Here is a 17906-nt window from a genome sequence, read left to right on the forward strand (position 1 = left end):
ACCTAGGTGATCCAGCGGAAGTTCTCCCCCTCCCCTTCCCACCCACAACCTTCTGTGACACGCCCCGGAGGGCTGCAGAACAATTCATAGAGTGTAGTACGGTTTGCGCATGCATGGGGAAAGCTGCCTGTGCAGCTGCATGGAGTCACAGTCTTCTTCCTGTACTAAACATGCCTGTGCTGGAGACTATGGCTATGCCTCAAGAGAGTGTCAGAGACCGCAGACATGCTGCAGATGTCAGAGACTACAAACTATGGGAGCTATTGCAGATCAGCTTCCAGTCATTGATTAAACAAAGGTTACATGAGACTGCTAGAGATCACTGCTTTTTTACAGCAGGCCCAGATCTAGGGGGGTACTGGGGTGGGCAATGATTTTAGTTGTGCCCCTCCCTCCCAGATCTCTGAGACTGCATCAAACTGATCAATGGGACTTGATGGGGACTACTGATGTAAAGGGGCACTCTGGTGGGGACAGCTGATGTAGGGGGGCACTTTGATGTGAACATTTTAGGTAAGGGCACCCCTAGATCTGATAAGCTAGATCCAGTCCTGTTTTCCAGTACAGTCCCTTTACAAATCAGATTTTTGCTCCCTACAACCCCTCCCCCTAAAAATTACTGGTGCCATATTTGATATTTCTCTCTACAGGATTCATTATAAAAGATAAAAGGAAAAAGTAAAAAGAGAAACTGACAGGACAGCACACAAAAATGTAAGATGTTATGTAATGAAAAAAATAGACCATTTGCCCATACCAGAAAGCAGACTGCTGCCTGCAGGAGACCAGAGGACAGTACAATAAGTGCCGAAGGACCTCATTCGGCTCCTGAGAAGCAAGCTGGGTACAGAGGACTTAGAGCCTCTGTCAGTTTTTTACTGCCATCTGTGTCTGAAGGGCATTTGCCTCAAATAGCTTGGTACTTTTGCAGACAGCACTAGTCGTCTTTATCTGCAGCCTACTGCCGGGGAACAGCTTCTTCTACTGGTTCTGCAGCCACAAGTAAGAGAATACAAATGTGTTGTTCTGCTGCACCCTCAATTTATCTATATACTTTTCAGGAAATTTCAAGTGGACATTAAGGGTACGTACACACTAGAACGCTGTGCGGGAAACCCACGTTCCATGCAGGTTTCCCGAACCGCAATCAGACCGCACTGCCCTTGTGATCTGCAGAAGGCATCAGTGCAATGTTAATGATACTCCAAATGCAGATCGCAAATGCAATGTGTTTGCCCACACTGGATCGCATGGTACAAAAGTACAATGTGCTCCAGTTACAGTGTGCATGCACTATGTAAATAAACCACACTATACTAAGTGGAATTTAAAGTGATACTTTGACCCCTAAACCGCTGTAGTAATACTTCCACCGAAGGAAGCTTGAGATCTTGATTACAACAAATAGCGGTCGCCGTGAAATATAAGTTCAAAACACACAAAAATGTCCAACATAAAAGTCCCAAAAAGTTCTCAAGGTTTCTTCATACACCCTTGTGATAACTTCTTTTTATCCACCAATTCTCAATTTTCCTCAAACCGGTATATCCTCTTCCACTCTTAATACCAGATTGACAGGTAATTAAGGCTTTACTCCTAAGCTCCAGGATTCTGATATCAATGCTCCAAAACCAGCGGTGCTATGTACCTCACAACTTTCTAAGATGGACCAGGGGGCTGGTGGTGAGATGGACTTCTGAGAAAACTTTAGTGACCTCTTCAGTAGTAGCAAGGTCAAAAGAGGAAAGTGTTGAGGGAGGTTTAGTATAAGGTATGCTAAGTGGGATAGATATCTGTGTAGTGGAGATGCCCCTATGAATTGCATCAATGTTGTTTTTGAAATGATTGGCAATCTCGTAAGCAGTGAGTGAGTTACTGGGTGGAGGTGGAGGTGGAGAAAGGGGTGGAATTATGAGGTGAGGAGTAGAAAGATAGATATGTGTGTAATCAGCATAGAGATGGTACTTAAAGCCATGGGAGTTTATCAAGTGACCAAGGGAGGAGGTGTAGATGGAGAAGAGAAGGGGTCCAAGGACAGAACCTTGAGGGACCCCTACAGAAAGAGAAAGTGGAGAGGAGGAGACAGAGTTAAAGGTAACGTTGAAGGAGTGCTGTGATAGGTAGGAGCAGAACCAGGAGAAAGCAGAGTCTCGGACGCCAAGAGAGTGGAGTTTTTTGAGGAGGAGGGGATGGACAATGGTATCAAAAGCCGCAGAGAGGTCAAGTAGTAAGAGTACGGAGTAGTGGCCATTGGTTTTAGCAGTTAGTAAATCAGTGAGTTTTAGTAGGGCAGATTCAGTGGAGTGGAGTGAGTGAAAGCCAGACTGTAAAGGGTCAAGAAGGTTGTTGTCAGGAGGTAGGAGCTCGGGCGTTTGTAGACTAAGATTTCTAAAAGTTTAGAGGTAAACGGGAGCAGGGAGATGTGTCTTAAGTTGTTGAGATTGATGAGGTCCAGTGAGGACTTTTTAAGTATGGGAGTGATGTGTGCATGCTTTAGAGGGGTGGGGAAGGCACCATTAGAGAGGGAGAGATTGAAGATGTGAATGAGGGAGTGTAGGATAGAAGAGGGTGACCGTAGTGGTTGTGAGGGGACAGGATCCAGGGGGCTGGTGGTGAGACGAACTTCAGAGAAAACTTTAGTGACCTCTTCAGTAGTAGCAAGGCCAAAAGAGGAAAGTGTTGAGGGAGGTTTAGTATAAGGTATGCTAAGTGAGACAGATATCTGTGTAGTGGAAATGCTCCTACGAATTGCATCAATTTTGTTTTTGAAATGATTAGCAATCTTGTAAGCAGTGAGTGAGTTACTGGGTGGAGGTGGAGAAAGTAGAGAGTTAAAAGGTAGAGAAGAGATGATGAGGACTGGATGACAAGGTATTAAGAAGTATGACATGTTTGTTATTTAAAAAAAAAATCTGCCTTTAACCACTTACCTCCTGAGTATTACCCCCCTTGCGCTATAAAAAAAAAAAAAAAAAAGACTGACAATTTTGAGAAAAAAAAATAAAAAATATATATTTTGGACTTTTTGCTATTAAACATGTCCAGTAAAAAAAATTTTAAAAATCAAATTTCATCATAAATTTATGCCAAAATGTATTCGGCGACGTGTTTGCTACAAAAAAATCCCAATACGTGTAAATTAACTGGTATACGTGAAAGTTATAGCGTTTACAAATGGCGGTATAGATACTGGGATTTTTTTTTTTCTACTAGTAATGGCAACGATCAGCGACTTTTAGTGGGACTGCGGGACTGCGGTGGAGATTCTGACACTCGGGGGAACTGACTTGGTGTCACTGACATCCCTAGTGAAGTGACACCAAGACAGTGATCAGTGCTAAAAAAAAAGCGCTCGTGTGCGCCCCCTACCAGGTAATGCAACATCACGTATATATACGTGATTTTGTACACCCTGCCACGCTTTTACAGTATATCTGCTATAGGGCGGCGGGGAAGTGGTTAATATCACTTTCATCTTAATTTGCATGTCATTGAAGCTTGGACAATAAAACCTGAAAGCTGACTGGTCTCTATGCAGCAACAGATTTTGCACTCTCCAGTTTTAGTAAATCTACCCCAGTAGCTGAGCAGCAATGTTCCTAGAAGCTGTTATGAACTTGTGCCTGCCATGGACAGAGTTAAAACTGACGTATGATCAGAAACAGCAACATCTGGGTGGTTATAACCAACTTTAAATATAAATGCTCATCTGAAAAAAAAAAAAAACTAGCAAAACTAGACCATCTTGTGGTATCTCCCTGTATAATGTAAAGCATAGTCCAACTATTTCCAAATATTGTCACTATGATACGATAAGAACTGCTGGAACAAGAACTCTACTTTAGATAGTCCTTTTGTGGCATAAATATTCCTGCATCTACAGATAACTATTTGTACAGATAAGAGGAGAAAAATGTAGGTTGATGTCTGTCTGTACATAGGAACAAATCGCTGACCCCCATATGGAGGACTAGTAGATTTTCTAAACAAACTGCTGGAAATAACTGAGACATTCTAGCCAAGCTTAGATGAAGTATGTGTCATGCTTATCCATTATTTATAACACATTGTTTACAAAATGTAACAATGTCACTGGTGCAATTATGCTGTGCTGCAATAGCGGAACAAGAACATACAATGAACTATAATGTGGATTGGTATGCAGAGCAATTACTGCCAACACAGGGGCCTAGATCAGATTCCACAGTTTACGGTTCCATTCACACTTGAATTGTAACACGCCTTTGCCTAGATGAGTAATTCTGCGTATTCACACCAAAATGCACTAAAATCCTGAGAAAAACATCCCAAGATGTAGTAGAAACAAGTGACAATTGGATCAAAGCGAATATTTTGAAATACAAAGCTGTGAAAGACAGCTGTTGAATTTCTTTTTCAACCCTCTCTTACAGCTCGTTTACATAATAGTAGCCTCCTCAAGAGGTAGGATCCAAGGTAGATCACTTTTCAGAGGGCGTTTGACAGGTGATGAGAAAAGTCTGTTTTAACTCCTAAAAGCCTGCACCACCATATACACTGCACGTGGTTGCGTGGCAGTTGTGGTACTGCCCCATGCAGTTGGATGGGTTGCGTTCAACAGGAAGTACTGCCAGCTGAACATGACAGGGAGGTTAATTTTGCCATGCATGACAGGTGTATATCACCATACAGCTGCTTTTGCAGCTGGGGGGGGATTAAAAACAAGGCTAAACAGCTTGTTTTTACAGCTCCTGACTGCTAGTTTAAAATAGGCCTTAATAAGGTCCTATGGCACACAAAGTGAACATGCATGATAATACGCCTTCCCCCCACCCAGCAGTGACAGAAGGTGGTTGAAGATCCACACATACAGGGGTCAGGCTGCCACAGAGTGCCTCTGTCCACCAGTCCTAGGGTCACCACCTTTTGGTCTATGGAAAGCCAAATAGGAAAGTGGGTGTTGTAACAAGGTCATTAGTGTGATTTAATGTGATATTAAAGCTTCTTTAAAAAAAATAAAAAATACATGTTATACTCAACTGCTCTATGCAGTGCTTATGCACAGAGCAGCCCTGATCCTCTTCTTGGGTCTCCTGCCGGTGCTCCTGGCTCCTCCCCCATGACCAATGCCCCCAATAACAAGCCGCTTGCTCTATGCATCCATAAGACACATAGAGCCACGGCTCAGCCCCATCCCCCCCCCCCCACTTTCTCCTCATTGGCTCACTGGCTGTGATTGACAAGCCAATGAGGAGAGAGACACCAGGGACAGCTGAGGCTCCCATGCACATCAGGAGGGGGCTCAGGTGACTATTAGGAGGGCTGTGGGTGGAGCAGCCCAAAGCAGGGTTTGTTTTACCTTCATGCATAGAATGCATGAAGGTAAAAAAACCTTGAGCCTTTACAACTGCTTTAACCATAATGAGCATATGACCAAAGCCAGGATTCATTAACATTGTGATAAAAAATAGGTCAATTAAAACTTCTCCAAAGTGCACATTTTATTTTGAACTTTTCCTTTTATATAGGACAAGTTACATGTTTCAGCCATTTTTAGGGTGGAAAATATAACCACTGCAGCAGCTTCTCCCCCCGACCTGCCATCTCTAGTGACAGGAAGCAATGGATCTTCTCCCCCAAACTCGCTGTCACAATTTTACAAAAAAACTCAGCCGTGCAGGGCTCTGTCCGCCCAGCTGCATCATTCATTCAGAGTTCTGTGCGGCTGTCAACTAACTACCAAGGTTCTGTTGAGCGCTTTAAGTAGTTAATGGTTTCTTCCTGTCAGTGTTTAACTGCCTTTCCATACAATATACGGGCAGACAGTTTACACTGACAGTGTGCAGGAGTCCTGCATGCCAATCACTGGTGCAATGTTTTACAGAAATCTAGTAATAAATAAATAAATGTACATTTTTTTTACCTGCAAAAAGATGTGCATTTATTATTTTTCTTTATAAAGGTGAACTTATCCTTTAAGCAGGACTTAAGACACTCTACCATATAACAGAGCTTGATGCCTAAGGAGCCAATCACCAGGGGGAGTAATGCAGGCCAGACATTATTATTATACAGTATTTATATAGTGCCAATAGTTTGCTCAGTGCTGTACATTATAATGGGAGACAGTACACGAGACAGCTCAGTAACAATACAATACAATACATGAGGGGTTCGAGGGCCCTGCTCCTTGGAGCTTACAATCCAGAAGGGAGGGGATAGTGGTACAGGAGGAAATAGCTGTGGGGGATGGAGTGGTAGGAAGAGTGGAGGAGATCGACAATTAGGTGAGGGAAGCTTCCCTGAAGAGATGGGTTTTCAGGGTGCGCCTAAAGGTGAGGAGGGTAGGTGACAGTCTGATGAATTGGGGTAGCGAGTTCCAGAGGATGGGGGAAGCCCTGGAGAAGTCTTGGAGACAGGCATGGGAGGAGACCAGGGAACTAGAGAGTAGGAGGTCTTGTGAGGAGCGGAGAGTACGTTTTGGGTGGTAGATGGATATCAGGTCATTGATGTAGTTTGGGGCAGTGTTATGAACAGCTTTGTATGTCAATGTTAGTAATTTGAATTTTATGCATTGGGCAATCGGAAGCCAGTGGAGGGATTGGCAGAGGGGGGTGGCGGATACGGAGCGGTTAGTAAGGTGGATGAGTCTGGCCGCAGAATTCAGGATAGACTGAAGCGGGGATAGCCTGTGTTGAGGTAGGCCGGTGAGGAGGGAGTTACAGTAGTTAAGTCACGATATAATAAGGGAGTGAATGAGTTGCTTTGTAGTTTCTGGAGTTAGGAACGGGTGTATTTTGGAGATGTTGCGGAGGTGGAGTCTACATGAACTTGTCAGCGATTGGATCTGGGGCTGGAAAGACAGATTGGAGTCTAGAATTACACCTAGTACTCTGGCTTGCAGGGTGGGGCTGATGGTGGCGTTGTTGGTCATGATGGAGAAGTCGGGGGAAGGGGCGTGGGCTGGGGGGAAAACTAGGAGCTCGGTTTTGGCAAGGTTTAATTTGAGGAAGTGGAGTGACATCCCGTCTGATATGTCGTTCAGAAGGCTAGTGATTCAGGCGGAGACTGAAGAGGTGAGGTGAGGGGTAGAGAGATAGATTTGAGTGTCATCAGCATAGAGATGGTAGTTGAAGCCGTGGGAGTGGCCAAGGGAGGAGCTGTAGATGGAGAAGAGAAGGGGCCCAAGGACAGAACCTTGAGGGACCCCAACAGAGAGGGGGAGTGAGGGGGAGGTGGCAGCGTTATAGGTAACACTGAAGGATCGCTGTGATAGATAGGACGAGAGCCAGGAGAGAGCTGAGTCTCTGAGGCCAAGAGAGTATAGTTTTTTGAGGAGGAGGGGGTGGTTGACCGTGTCGAAAGCCGCGGAGAGGTCGAGGAGTAGGAGCACTGAGTAGTGGCCATTGGCTTTGGCGGTTAGCAGGTCGTTGGCGAGTTTGAGTAGGGTGGTTTTGGTGGAGTGTAGAGGACGGAAGCCAGACTGTAGGGGATCAAGGAGGTTGTTGTCTGTGAGGTGGGAACTCAGGCGATTATAGGCTAAGCGCTCAAGGAGTTTGGATGTAAATGGCAGCAGGGAGATGGGTCTAAGTTTGTTTAGGTCGGTGGGACCCAGGGAGGGTTTTTTTTAAGTATGGGAGTGATGTGCGCGTGCTTTAGAGGGGAGGGGAATGTGCCAGTAGAGAGGGAGAGATTAAAGATGTGAGTGAGAGAGCGTAGGATAGAGAAGGAGGGTGATCGTAGGAGTTATGTGGGGACAGGGTCAAGGGGGCAGGTGGTAAGGCGAGCTTCAGAGAAGACCTTAGTAACCTCTTCAGTGGTTGCAGGGTCGAAGGAGTGGAGTGTTGAGGGGGTTTTAGTGTGAGGAATGTTGGGTGGGGTGGAGGTCTGGACAGTGGCGAGGTCGAAGGAGAGGAGTGCTGAGGGGGTTTTCGTGTGAGGGATGCTAGGTGGGGTGGAAGTCTGAGCAGTGGTGATGTCCCTACAAATTGCGTTGATCTTGCTTTGGAAGTGGTTAGCATCTCGTGGGCGGTGAGTGAGGTACTGGGTGGAGGTGGGGGCGGAGAGAGTAGAGAGCTAAAGTGGAGAATAGCCGACGAGGACTGGAGGAGAGGATATTGATGAGGGTTACAAAGTAGGCTTGCTTGGCAGCGTGGAGGGAGGAAGTGTACGTGAGGAAGGCGGATTTATATCTGGTGAACGCTTGTTGGGATCTGGTTTTGCGCCATAGTCGCTCCAGCGTACGACTGCGTCGCTTGAGATTTTTGATATGGTCATTCTTCCAGGGTTAAAGCGGTCGGGGTCTAATGTTTCGTGTGGTTAGGGGTGCTAGGGAGTCAAGAGCAGCTGTCAGCGAGTTGTTAAAAACAGTAGTGGCCAGGTCAGGGCAGGACAGCGGAAGGATACTGTTGTAAAGTTGGTCAGCTGCAGAATGGAAGGGGGCAGGGTTCAGGTTGCGGAGGTTTTGGCTGGTGATAGTTTGACATTTGGAGGGGTCGGTGTTAGAGGACGAGGAGACGGAGAAGGTGATGAGGTTGTGGTCAGAGAGGAGAAAGGGGGTGTTTGTGAGGTTGTGGGGGGTGCAGAGATGAGGAAAACAGACATGTGTTGAATTGTGAACAAATTTTCTTTAGAAAATCTGACATTTTGTGCATTTTGTAATCCGATGGTGCCACCAACCAAGCCTTTAATTTCACCTCATGTTGTTACAGAAAAGAATTTTCGTGGTCAAGAATTGTCTTTTCTTTCCAGGTCACAGTTCATGCTCATTTCTTTTTCAATACAATTCTTGCATGATTCTTACATCATTGATTAGAAATGTATTTGTTTTTCAAAAAATTTCCAACATGTCCGATCATTCAAATTCGATGGTCGCTTGAAAATTGCCCATTGATGTGGCCCACTAATGGTGCGAAATTCGAACGAAAACTCTTAGAAAAGATTTTCGAAAGAAAAATCTTATGGAATTCGACCCATGTTTAGTCACGTTACCCATTTTTAGACTGGACTGGCAAAGGCATGAAGAGAATATGAGTATGTTCTGCTTGGAAAGGTGGCAGTTAATTGTTGCATGAGCAACAACAATGGTTCAAAATAAAAGCTAGTAGTGCAAGATTCCTGCTAGTACCATTGCTAGCCAAAAACCATTCTGATGTTCATAGCGATTTGTTACTAAGGCATGTATTTCCACAATTATATCCTTCGGCCCATTCACACACGGGTTCAGCCTGGATCCATCCTTCAGTTTTTCAGATGGATCCAGACTGAACCACAATGTATGTTTGAGACGGGCGGATGTTAACAGATATAGGTCTACTTACATCAGTAAGTTTATGTTTGCAGGGAAAAAAAATGGAAAAGATCTGCATCATTTTCTGTTTTTGTGGACATAAACATAAATGGATGTATACAAATGTCATCTGTTTACCATCCATTCCATCTGATTTTAGGCAAGAAATATATTTATATATAAATTTGTCACCTATGGCTAGCTGACTTACTACTAAGTCCTAATGCGCACTGGACACTTTTTTATCTCTTGGCAGTGGCATTTTGGCAGAGAAAATGACTGACACTTATAAGCGCGTTTAGCTTCGTCAAGCATTTGGACATTAGTTAATTTCACTAGCCAGAATAATAATTTATTATTGCCAATGAAATGAATTAACACTCACACCTAGCATTAATGCACATTTAGATGCATTAACACACATTTACATGCGTAAAGCATTTTTTCTGCCAAGATGCCGTTACTCCTGGACGCACTGCCAGTGTTTTTTTTCTGCCTCTAAACTCTGCTAAAAGCCTATGGGGTTGTTTTATTAAGACTGGAGAGTGCATAGTCTGCTGCAGCTCTGCACAGAAACCAATCAGCTTCCAGGTTTTATTCTCAAAACTTAAAGTGGTTCTAAAGGCTAAAGGTTTTTTACCTTCATGCATTCTATGCATGAAAGTCAAAAACCTTCTGTTTGCTGCTACCCCCACAGCCCCCCTCAATAGTCCCCTCTCGATTCAGCGATGTGCACGGGAGCCTCAGCTTGGCTGTCCCGGGTCTCTCTCTCCTGTCAATCACAGCCAATGAGGAGAAGGGGGTGGGGCCGAGTTGCCACTCTGTGTGTCTTATGGATGCATACAGCATGGCTCAGGAGCGAGAGTGCACCAGTACCCTCATAACAAACAGCTTGCTATTGGGGGCACTGGTAAAGGAGGAGGAGCCAGATACGCCAGCAGGGGACACGAGGAGAAGATTGGGGTTGCTCTGTGCAAAACTATTGCACAGAGAGGGTCAGTATGACATTTTTGTTATTTTATTTTTTTAAATAACCAAACCTTTAATATCACTTTAAGGCTCCCTGCTTACTAGCATTTTTTAAGCTCCTAAAAGCTATTATTAGCATTTTTTTTCTGCTCCTAGAAGCTTAATAGTGTTATCCTATGTGTCCATGCATACTACTTCAGGCTATTAAGTCCTCATGCACACGGGACGTTTTGATAACACTGGTAACGTTAGCTGTGTAAAGTCACAATAAAAACGTGAGTTTTTCAGTTTTTTTTAGTGTTTTTGCAAACAAAAAAGTCCAAAAATGCTGGTTTGTGGCATATTACTGCGTTTTGCTGCGTTTTTCAGCGTTAGAGCATTTTCACAGTTAAAAAACTACTCTAGAAACCCACTAGTCCTGGGGTTTTTTTCCAGCCAAAAAGCGTTGATTCTAGTCTATGTGTGCATGGACACATAGGGTAACATGCTGGGGGTTTACGAGCTGTAGAAAAAAACGTCAAAAGCCAAAAAGAGCCGCTGTAAAAGTGTGAAGTGTGCATGAGGACTAAAAGTTTGTGAGCTTCAGCGTATAGGACCATAAAAAAAAATTGTTTTTTGGAGCTTTTTTTCCAGTAGAAAAAATGCTAAACACTCCTAGACACTTCTAAACACTACTAAAACATTCATAACAGCTGATAGCTTTTTTTTTCCTCTACATGTACTGCAAAAACACTAATAAAATGCTAATGCTCCTGAACACTCCTAAATTCTACTAAAAAACACTATTACCAGCGTTTTTTATCTAGCATTTTCTGAACTGAATAAAACGCTAGTGTGCATGAAGCCTAACTGAACAAGCTGAAGTTAGAAGCTGATTGGTTTCTATGCAGAGCTGCACCAGATTTTGCACTCTCCAGTATTAGTAAACCAACCCCTATGCATGCATGGACACATAGGCTAACATGCAGGGGAAATTAGAGGCAGAAAAGAAAAAAAATGGCAGATGCCCCTAGGAGCAGCTGAAAAGGCCTTAAAAAAGGCACGAGGCCTTAAAAATATAGATATTTAAAAACTGATGTAGACTGAACTCAACTGAAGATGGATGCGTCAATGTTCACACCACAAAACTGTGCTGCAGCTGCATTCTGTATGTGTTGAAAAAACAAAAACAGCGCAAATCAACACCCTGCCTCAATCAATACCTTAAATATCATACAGTGTAAAAATCAATAAAAAATATAAATTAATATAATTAAAGTGACCCCCCCAAAAAAAATTCTCCATTCATATTAAAGTGTCCAAATCAATATAAATAAAAATAGAAAAAGTCCTTTCTCCCCAATAAATTGTGAAAAAATCAGATATCCAAACGATAGTGCTTCCACCATTCACCAGTGAAAAACCAACATCAGCCGCACTCACCAGATGATGGTGAGTAATGCGCCTTTTAGGATGTTTAGGGATCCTAAGCCCCCCTTTTTGAAACCTTCACCTTCCACCATAGAGTATTTCTTCCACTCGCTCCTGCCTTGTCCTCTCACCAAACTCCACAGCAGTGCAAGGGAAAGAAGTATATAATAGTGTAATACTACTATTAACCACTTGCTGTCCGTCTGCTGTTTATAAACGGCAGGACGGTGGCACTCCAGGGGCGGGTTACCGTTCATAAACGGCACCCGCCATTTCTAGCTGTGCGCGCTCCCTGGGAGCGTGCAGCACCGCGATCCAATGCCCGCTGTGTCCTCCGGCCATAGTGAAACACCGATCGTCGGACAGGACCTCTGTACGAGGTCCCGATCATGTGATCACTTTTCTATTTTTATTTATATTGGTTTGGACACTTTAATATGAATGGAGAATATTTTTTGGGGGTCACTTTAATTATATTAATTTATATTTTTTATTGATTTTTATACTGTATGATATTTAAGGTATTGATTGAGGCAGGGTGTTTATTTGCGCTGTTTTTTTGTTTTTTAATTTTTTTTTTTTTATTTACCTGTGCGCAGCAGCAATCTACAACCTGGGTGTAATTTTTGGAGGTATTCCTGTGCGCTGGGGTTTGCTTTATATTTATGTATGTGTTGTTGCTTGTGCAAAATGACTCCAGATCTATTTTTGCATGCACATTTTTATGTGTTTTTTTATGCATTTGCAAAGCGTTCCAGTGCGCTTTTTCCTTTCTTGTTTTTTTTTCCAAGTATTCCTGGGGTTTTTTTTCATGTGATGCAGTACAGTTCTGTACAAATCAAAAAAAGGTAGCACTATTTCAAGTGGAGTTCCACTCATCCTGTCAAAAAGTAAAAGTCCGCATCTACAAAAACTGTAGCTGCTGACTTTAAAAAACAGCCACTTACCTGTCCCTCGGTCCCGTGGTGTGTCCCCCCGCAGCCCGTTTTACCTGCCGTCCTGGATTCCTGGAGGCCGGCATCTTCAGTGTGGGCACCCAGCTGTGACTGCTTGCAGCTTCACAGCTGGGTACCCACCGCGCATGCGCGAGAAGCGCTGTGCTTCATGAATGGTCCTGTAGTCTTCTGGGACCTGTCACATATCCCAGAAGACTATGGGGAGGGAAGGAGGAAGGACACCATCCGTTTCCGATCGCCTAGGTGGTCCGACTGCAATTGGGAGCCAGTACCTGTCAAATTCGGGTACCCGCTCCCCGAAGGTTCCAATCCTTAATGGGGAGCGGGGGAGCAGTCCTTAAAGCGGAACTTTCCCTTTTGGATGGAGATCCGCTTTAAAATAAATCAACAACTTATAATGTGACATAAATAAAAATGTAAACAAAAAATTTCTCTTTCAAACGATGTGAAAAAAAGTCTATCACCAATAAAAGTGTACCACTTCACCACCAGTAGGAATAAACAAACTCACCAGAGCATCTTGCTAGTCATATTATAAACTAGCAATTTGCACTTTTGCTCTGGGAGCAATACTCTGCAGACAGGCACAGCGGCAATAGGACTCTCTGATATATTCCACTTTCAGCTTATGGAGCAATACTCTGCAGACAGGCACCACGGCATTAGGACTCTCCGATATATTCCACTCTCAGCTTATGGAGCAATACTCTGCAGACGGCCAACCACGGCAATACGACTCTCCGATATATTCCACTCTCAGCTTATGGAGCAATATTCTGCAGACAAGCACCACGACAATAGGACTCTCCGATATATCCCACTCTCAGCTTATGGAGCAATACTCTGCAGGAAAGGAAACCCCAGGCAGCCAGACTCTCCTAGTATTTCCAATTCTTATCCCTTTGGGAGCAATACTCTACAGTAATAATCTTACTGTCTATGCTTTTTGATGCAGAAAAAAATGCACTGGACTGCATCTGGTGTGAACCAGCCCATTCATTATTCATCAGTATACCCTTGGCAAAAAACGTGACAAAGCCAATGACGCCATGTGAAAGGGCCCTTCCTGGTACATGAGCACTACCCACCCAGCCCAGTGAGAGCTTCTCCCTGGCCAGTAAAGGTGCTCTCTTTGGACAAGGGTGATGGGTAGATGGGGCCTAGCTCCAGAGGAATCAGGTACATGGCAGTCTAAGCAATGAAGGCTAACAAGCGTAGCAGTATGCATCTTGTGGTGCCTGCCATATAAGAGGACTCCTGCTTTTCAAAGTTTTTAATTGCTGACAGGTTTGCTTTAAATAAAATTAGAAAATCCAAAAGGATGCTACCACTGCATTTAAACTACAGAAACAAATCATTTTAACAGCACATCTTGATGTGGCACACATTGTAAATACTGCATTTTTTTTCTTTTTTTCTAAAAGACTAAAAGACAAGTTTCTAGATTATTATTATCCAAAAGATTGACTTTTTAGACCAAGCAGTAGAAATGTTTTTCACGTGTTGCATAAATTAGAAGACATTCTCTAATAATTAAGGTGTAAGGGGGCTAGAAAGATTGTTCCGAGTTTTAAACGTAGGTGGTTAATTAAGAAGATGGATACGTTCTTTCAACAAGCACTGTACCCAGCCTGTGGAGTTCTGTGAAGAATACTAATTATTTCATCTGAAAAGTCTCTTTAGATATTTCTTATAAGAACTTGCCTGAAAATAAAAATAAATAGACAGAGGTTTAGTTATTATAGAGTTCTATATATCAAGGGTCAAAGCTTGCACTTGGCATATACTGACTGTCCATCTACAGAGGAATTTCACACTTCTGTGTTTTGATGTATTAAAAGATTCCTGTTAGCTGCATTTTTGGTATAATTTCTACACAAAATCCACTTCCTTTAGTGCTTGATGAATACTAAGTAGAGAATTGCACCTAAAACTGTGAAATGGCCCTAAAACTTTCCAGGGTAATTTATTTGCTCGGTCCTGCGATGTTTCAATAGGCAAGCATAAACTAGCCATAGGCAGGTTCTACCTTTCTGCTTTTTTCTCTGAAATCAGAAAACTTTTCTGTGGTTTGAATTCACCATATACACATTTAGGGTTCATGTACACTGCAGCTGATAAACTGACATTCAGGAGCTTTCTGCGTTTTTTTTTAGCAGCCCCTGAACTCTCCCTAATGTTTTCCTATGTGTCCATGTACACATCGTCGTTTACAGGCAGTTGAGTTCACAGTCTTTTTTTTGAACGCACCAAACTTGCGTTCAGGAGATTTTATTAGCATTTAAAACGCCAAACGCTTGTAAACGCATGTAAACACAGTTAACCGTGTTTATAAGTGTTTGTGTTTAGAAGCGTTTTTTTAACTGTTCCATATCCAGATGCTGTCCAGAGCCTTTTTTTCATCATCAGAAATGCATGCAAAGTGTTTTCCATGTATTCAAGTGGAACCAGTACACCAGCGCAGTCAGTTCCAGGTTTTGCGTGAAGGAAAAATGGTAGAACGTGCTGCATTATGCTTATGATGGGATTCATAGTGAATACAACCAAAAAAGACAGGTCATCTCAACACATACTGCTCTCTCTGCTTCTGCTCTCTCTATTTCTCTCAAAATGTCTAAAATAGTTAATTTTTTTACTGTTTTTCAGTGGATTCTGGGCATTTTGGAAGGTCTCCTGATATTATTTTTAAAAAACGCTTCTAAACACAAACGCACATAAACGCGGTATGCAAACGCAGCTAAATAGACGTTTTTTAACCTACGTTTTCCAGCAGTGCTTTTCCATCGTTCAGAAATGTTTTCCAAACGTCCCGTGTACATGGAGCCTTAGGCTTCTTTCTTATCAGTGGTAATACATACTGCCCTCTCAATAGCGTCTGTAGTGGATTGCAATTTCGAAGGTGGAATAGCAGTGGATGACATGAGTTCAGGAGGTGCTAATGTCACCTCCTGAATGCCTGTAGTTTTTTTGTTGTTTTATTTTTTATGTATATTTTTAAATTGCTGAACAGCATTGAAACTGTGAGCCAAGCATTCGGTTCTAGTTGCAGCGCAGCCCCATTGAACTCAATAGGTGGTACTCCCTATCAAACTTTCACTCTGAGTTAAAAATGCCACAGCCATGAAGCAATACACCCCAGCCGTGGCATGTGTATAGCTCGGTGCAGCTGTATTGGGGGTGGTAAAAACCGCAGCTCAGCAACCTGATGTGAGAGCAATGTGCATTATGGTGTGCTGCTTGCCCACAAATGCTGCAAGTGCAACTAGAAAATTAATATGCCTTACCATTTCCTCAGTCATATTGTATGTTTTTTTCTCTTTATCCTTTACCTATGCTTGCAATGGCTTTTATTTAAAATTTTAGCCTCCTGCACTTCCACTGACAGGTTGACTGTCAGTGCCTTTGCATGCGCTGTATAGTATGGAAGCACAGTATCCAAATCCAAACCCACTTGAGCTATCCCTCCGGGAATCTGTCACAGCGCCCCTGGAGCTCTACACACTTCCAATCTCTTGGCTCTACTAGCAGCAGTAGGGATGAGCTCTGGGATGTTCCAGTCCTAGTCCGAACCCACCTGAGCGATCCCACTAGAAAGCTGTCACTGTCCCTGGCCAATCATAAGCAGCCAAGTCATTCTCCACCTTATAGCCACACATATACAAGGAGCGTGTATATGTATGGGGTCGGGAATGCCTCAGCTGCTTACAACTGGCCAAGGACAGTGCTGACAACTCATATTAAAGTGGAACTAAACCCTCCTATCCTTTATAACCCCCCTTCAGTCTCCTTTCGCATTACTAACCTACTAAGTGACATATCGGCATGGATGTCACTCCACTTCCTCAAACTCAATCTTTCCAAAACTGAGCTTTTAGTATTCCCTCCAGCCCGTGTCCCCTCCCCTGACTTCTCCATCAAGATCAGTAATACAACCATCAGTCCCTCCCCTCATGTCAGGGTACTAGGTGTAATCCTGGACTCCCATCTGTCCTTTCAGCCCCAAATCCAATCACTGTCCAAATCGTGTAGACTTCACCTCCGCAACATCTCCAAGATACGCCCGTTCCTAACATCGGAAACTACTAAGCAACTTATTCACTCCCTTGTTATCTCTCACCTTGACTATTTTAACTCCCTCCTCATTGGCCTACCTAATCGCAGGGTATCCCCTCTTCAGTCTATCATGAATGCTGCTGCCAGACTCATCCACCTTACCAACGATTCCATATCTGCCATCCCATATCTGCCATGCCAAAAATGTGTGATTATATTGCGCCTCTGCTCACTAAAATTACATTTCAGGTATTTTTAGCCAGAAATGTAAATTTTTTTTAGACATTTGCGCATTTATCAAGCAACACATAAAAAAAATGCAACTGCCATAATTTTATTCTACAGGTCCTCTGCTTTCAGTAAATATATACTGGTTTGGGGATTTTAGGTAAATGTATTGCTCCTTTTAGGTCGTGAGCGAAAAAAAAACAAAAACATAAAACTGGTCCAGCAGTGCAAGGGTCAATGCTGACAGCTCTGTGGAGATGACAGCGCTGGTTCTACACAGCGCCTCTAGCGGCCATAGGCTGACATGACATGCTGAAGCCAACATTGACAGCGAGAGGTGTGATACCACACCGGCTTTGTCTCTCGGCCTCAGACATCCTCCGACTCACCCGAGCCTCCTTCTCCAGCTGGCAATGCAGCGCGCTGCCCTTTAGTTTCTGTACGATATGTGCGATGCTCACTGACAGCTCCTCTTCTTCTCCCAGCATTGTGTCCCACCGGCTCCCCGCTGTCTGCAAAGGCCAGAGAAAAGGACCAATGGTCTCCTAGCAACCAGTGTGTGCGCAGCACCTAAAGGCTTCCTCGACGCACGGATCCAATGACCTTTAGTTCCGAGTATCATAATGTCAGCTTACGCTGAGGTTTTTCCATGTTGATCTGGAGGTCCTGTGCTGGCTGTTCATTTCATGCGGCAGATTGTAATATATATTTTATATATATGTATGTGTGTATATATATATATATATATATTGCATCTTACCAATCCGTAAATGTGGCAGCTGCGTCACTTTTCTTTTTTAAGGCTTCCCCCCCCCCTTTATTTTCACTCAGTGATCTGCTAAGTTACTTCCTTCTTAGGACCCATCTGCGATCTGAAGAGCAATATGTGGTGGATCGCTTTTCAGAAGGTGTTCGACAGGCTGTGAATAGGCATTATGTCACCTCCTGTTTTTGCCCCTAGAAAACCCGCAGCAGCTGAGGTGCAGCCCCATTCAGTTGAATGCCACAGCCCTGCCGTTTGC

The 17906-nt window shown here is 43.5% G+C and overlaps 1 protein-coding gene across 3 annotated transcripts in view; it reads right to left on the bottom strand.

Annotated features, from left to right (window-relative positions):
• TBC1D19 (TBC1 domain family member 19) overlaps nucleotides 1–17474 on the bottom strand; it is a 222241-nt gene extending 204767 nt beyond the window's left edge. For 2 of the 3 annotated variants that reach the window (XM_089657792.1, XM_089657793.1), the window contains exon 1: nucleotides 17274–17474. In XM_089657792.1, the coding sequence (XP_089513918.1) occupies nucleotides 17274–17372 (99 nt within the window). In that variant the 5' untranslated portion in view covers nucleotides 17373–17474. The remainder of the gene's footprint in view (nucleotides 1–17273) is intronic. The other variant, XM_089657791.1, reaches the window with a different exon arrangement.
• Between the last annotated feature and the right edge of the window lie 432 nt (nucleotides 17475–17906).

This window comes from Staurois parvus, unplaced genomic scaffold, assembly GCF_062004578.1.
Source record: "Staurois parvus isolate SC_StPar_1 unplaced genomic scaffold, SC_StPar_1.0 ptg001028l, whole genome shotgun sequence".
Lineage (NCBI taxonomy): Eukaryota > Metazoa > Chordata > Amphibia > Anura > Ranidae > Staurois > Staurois parvus.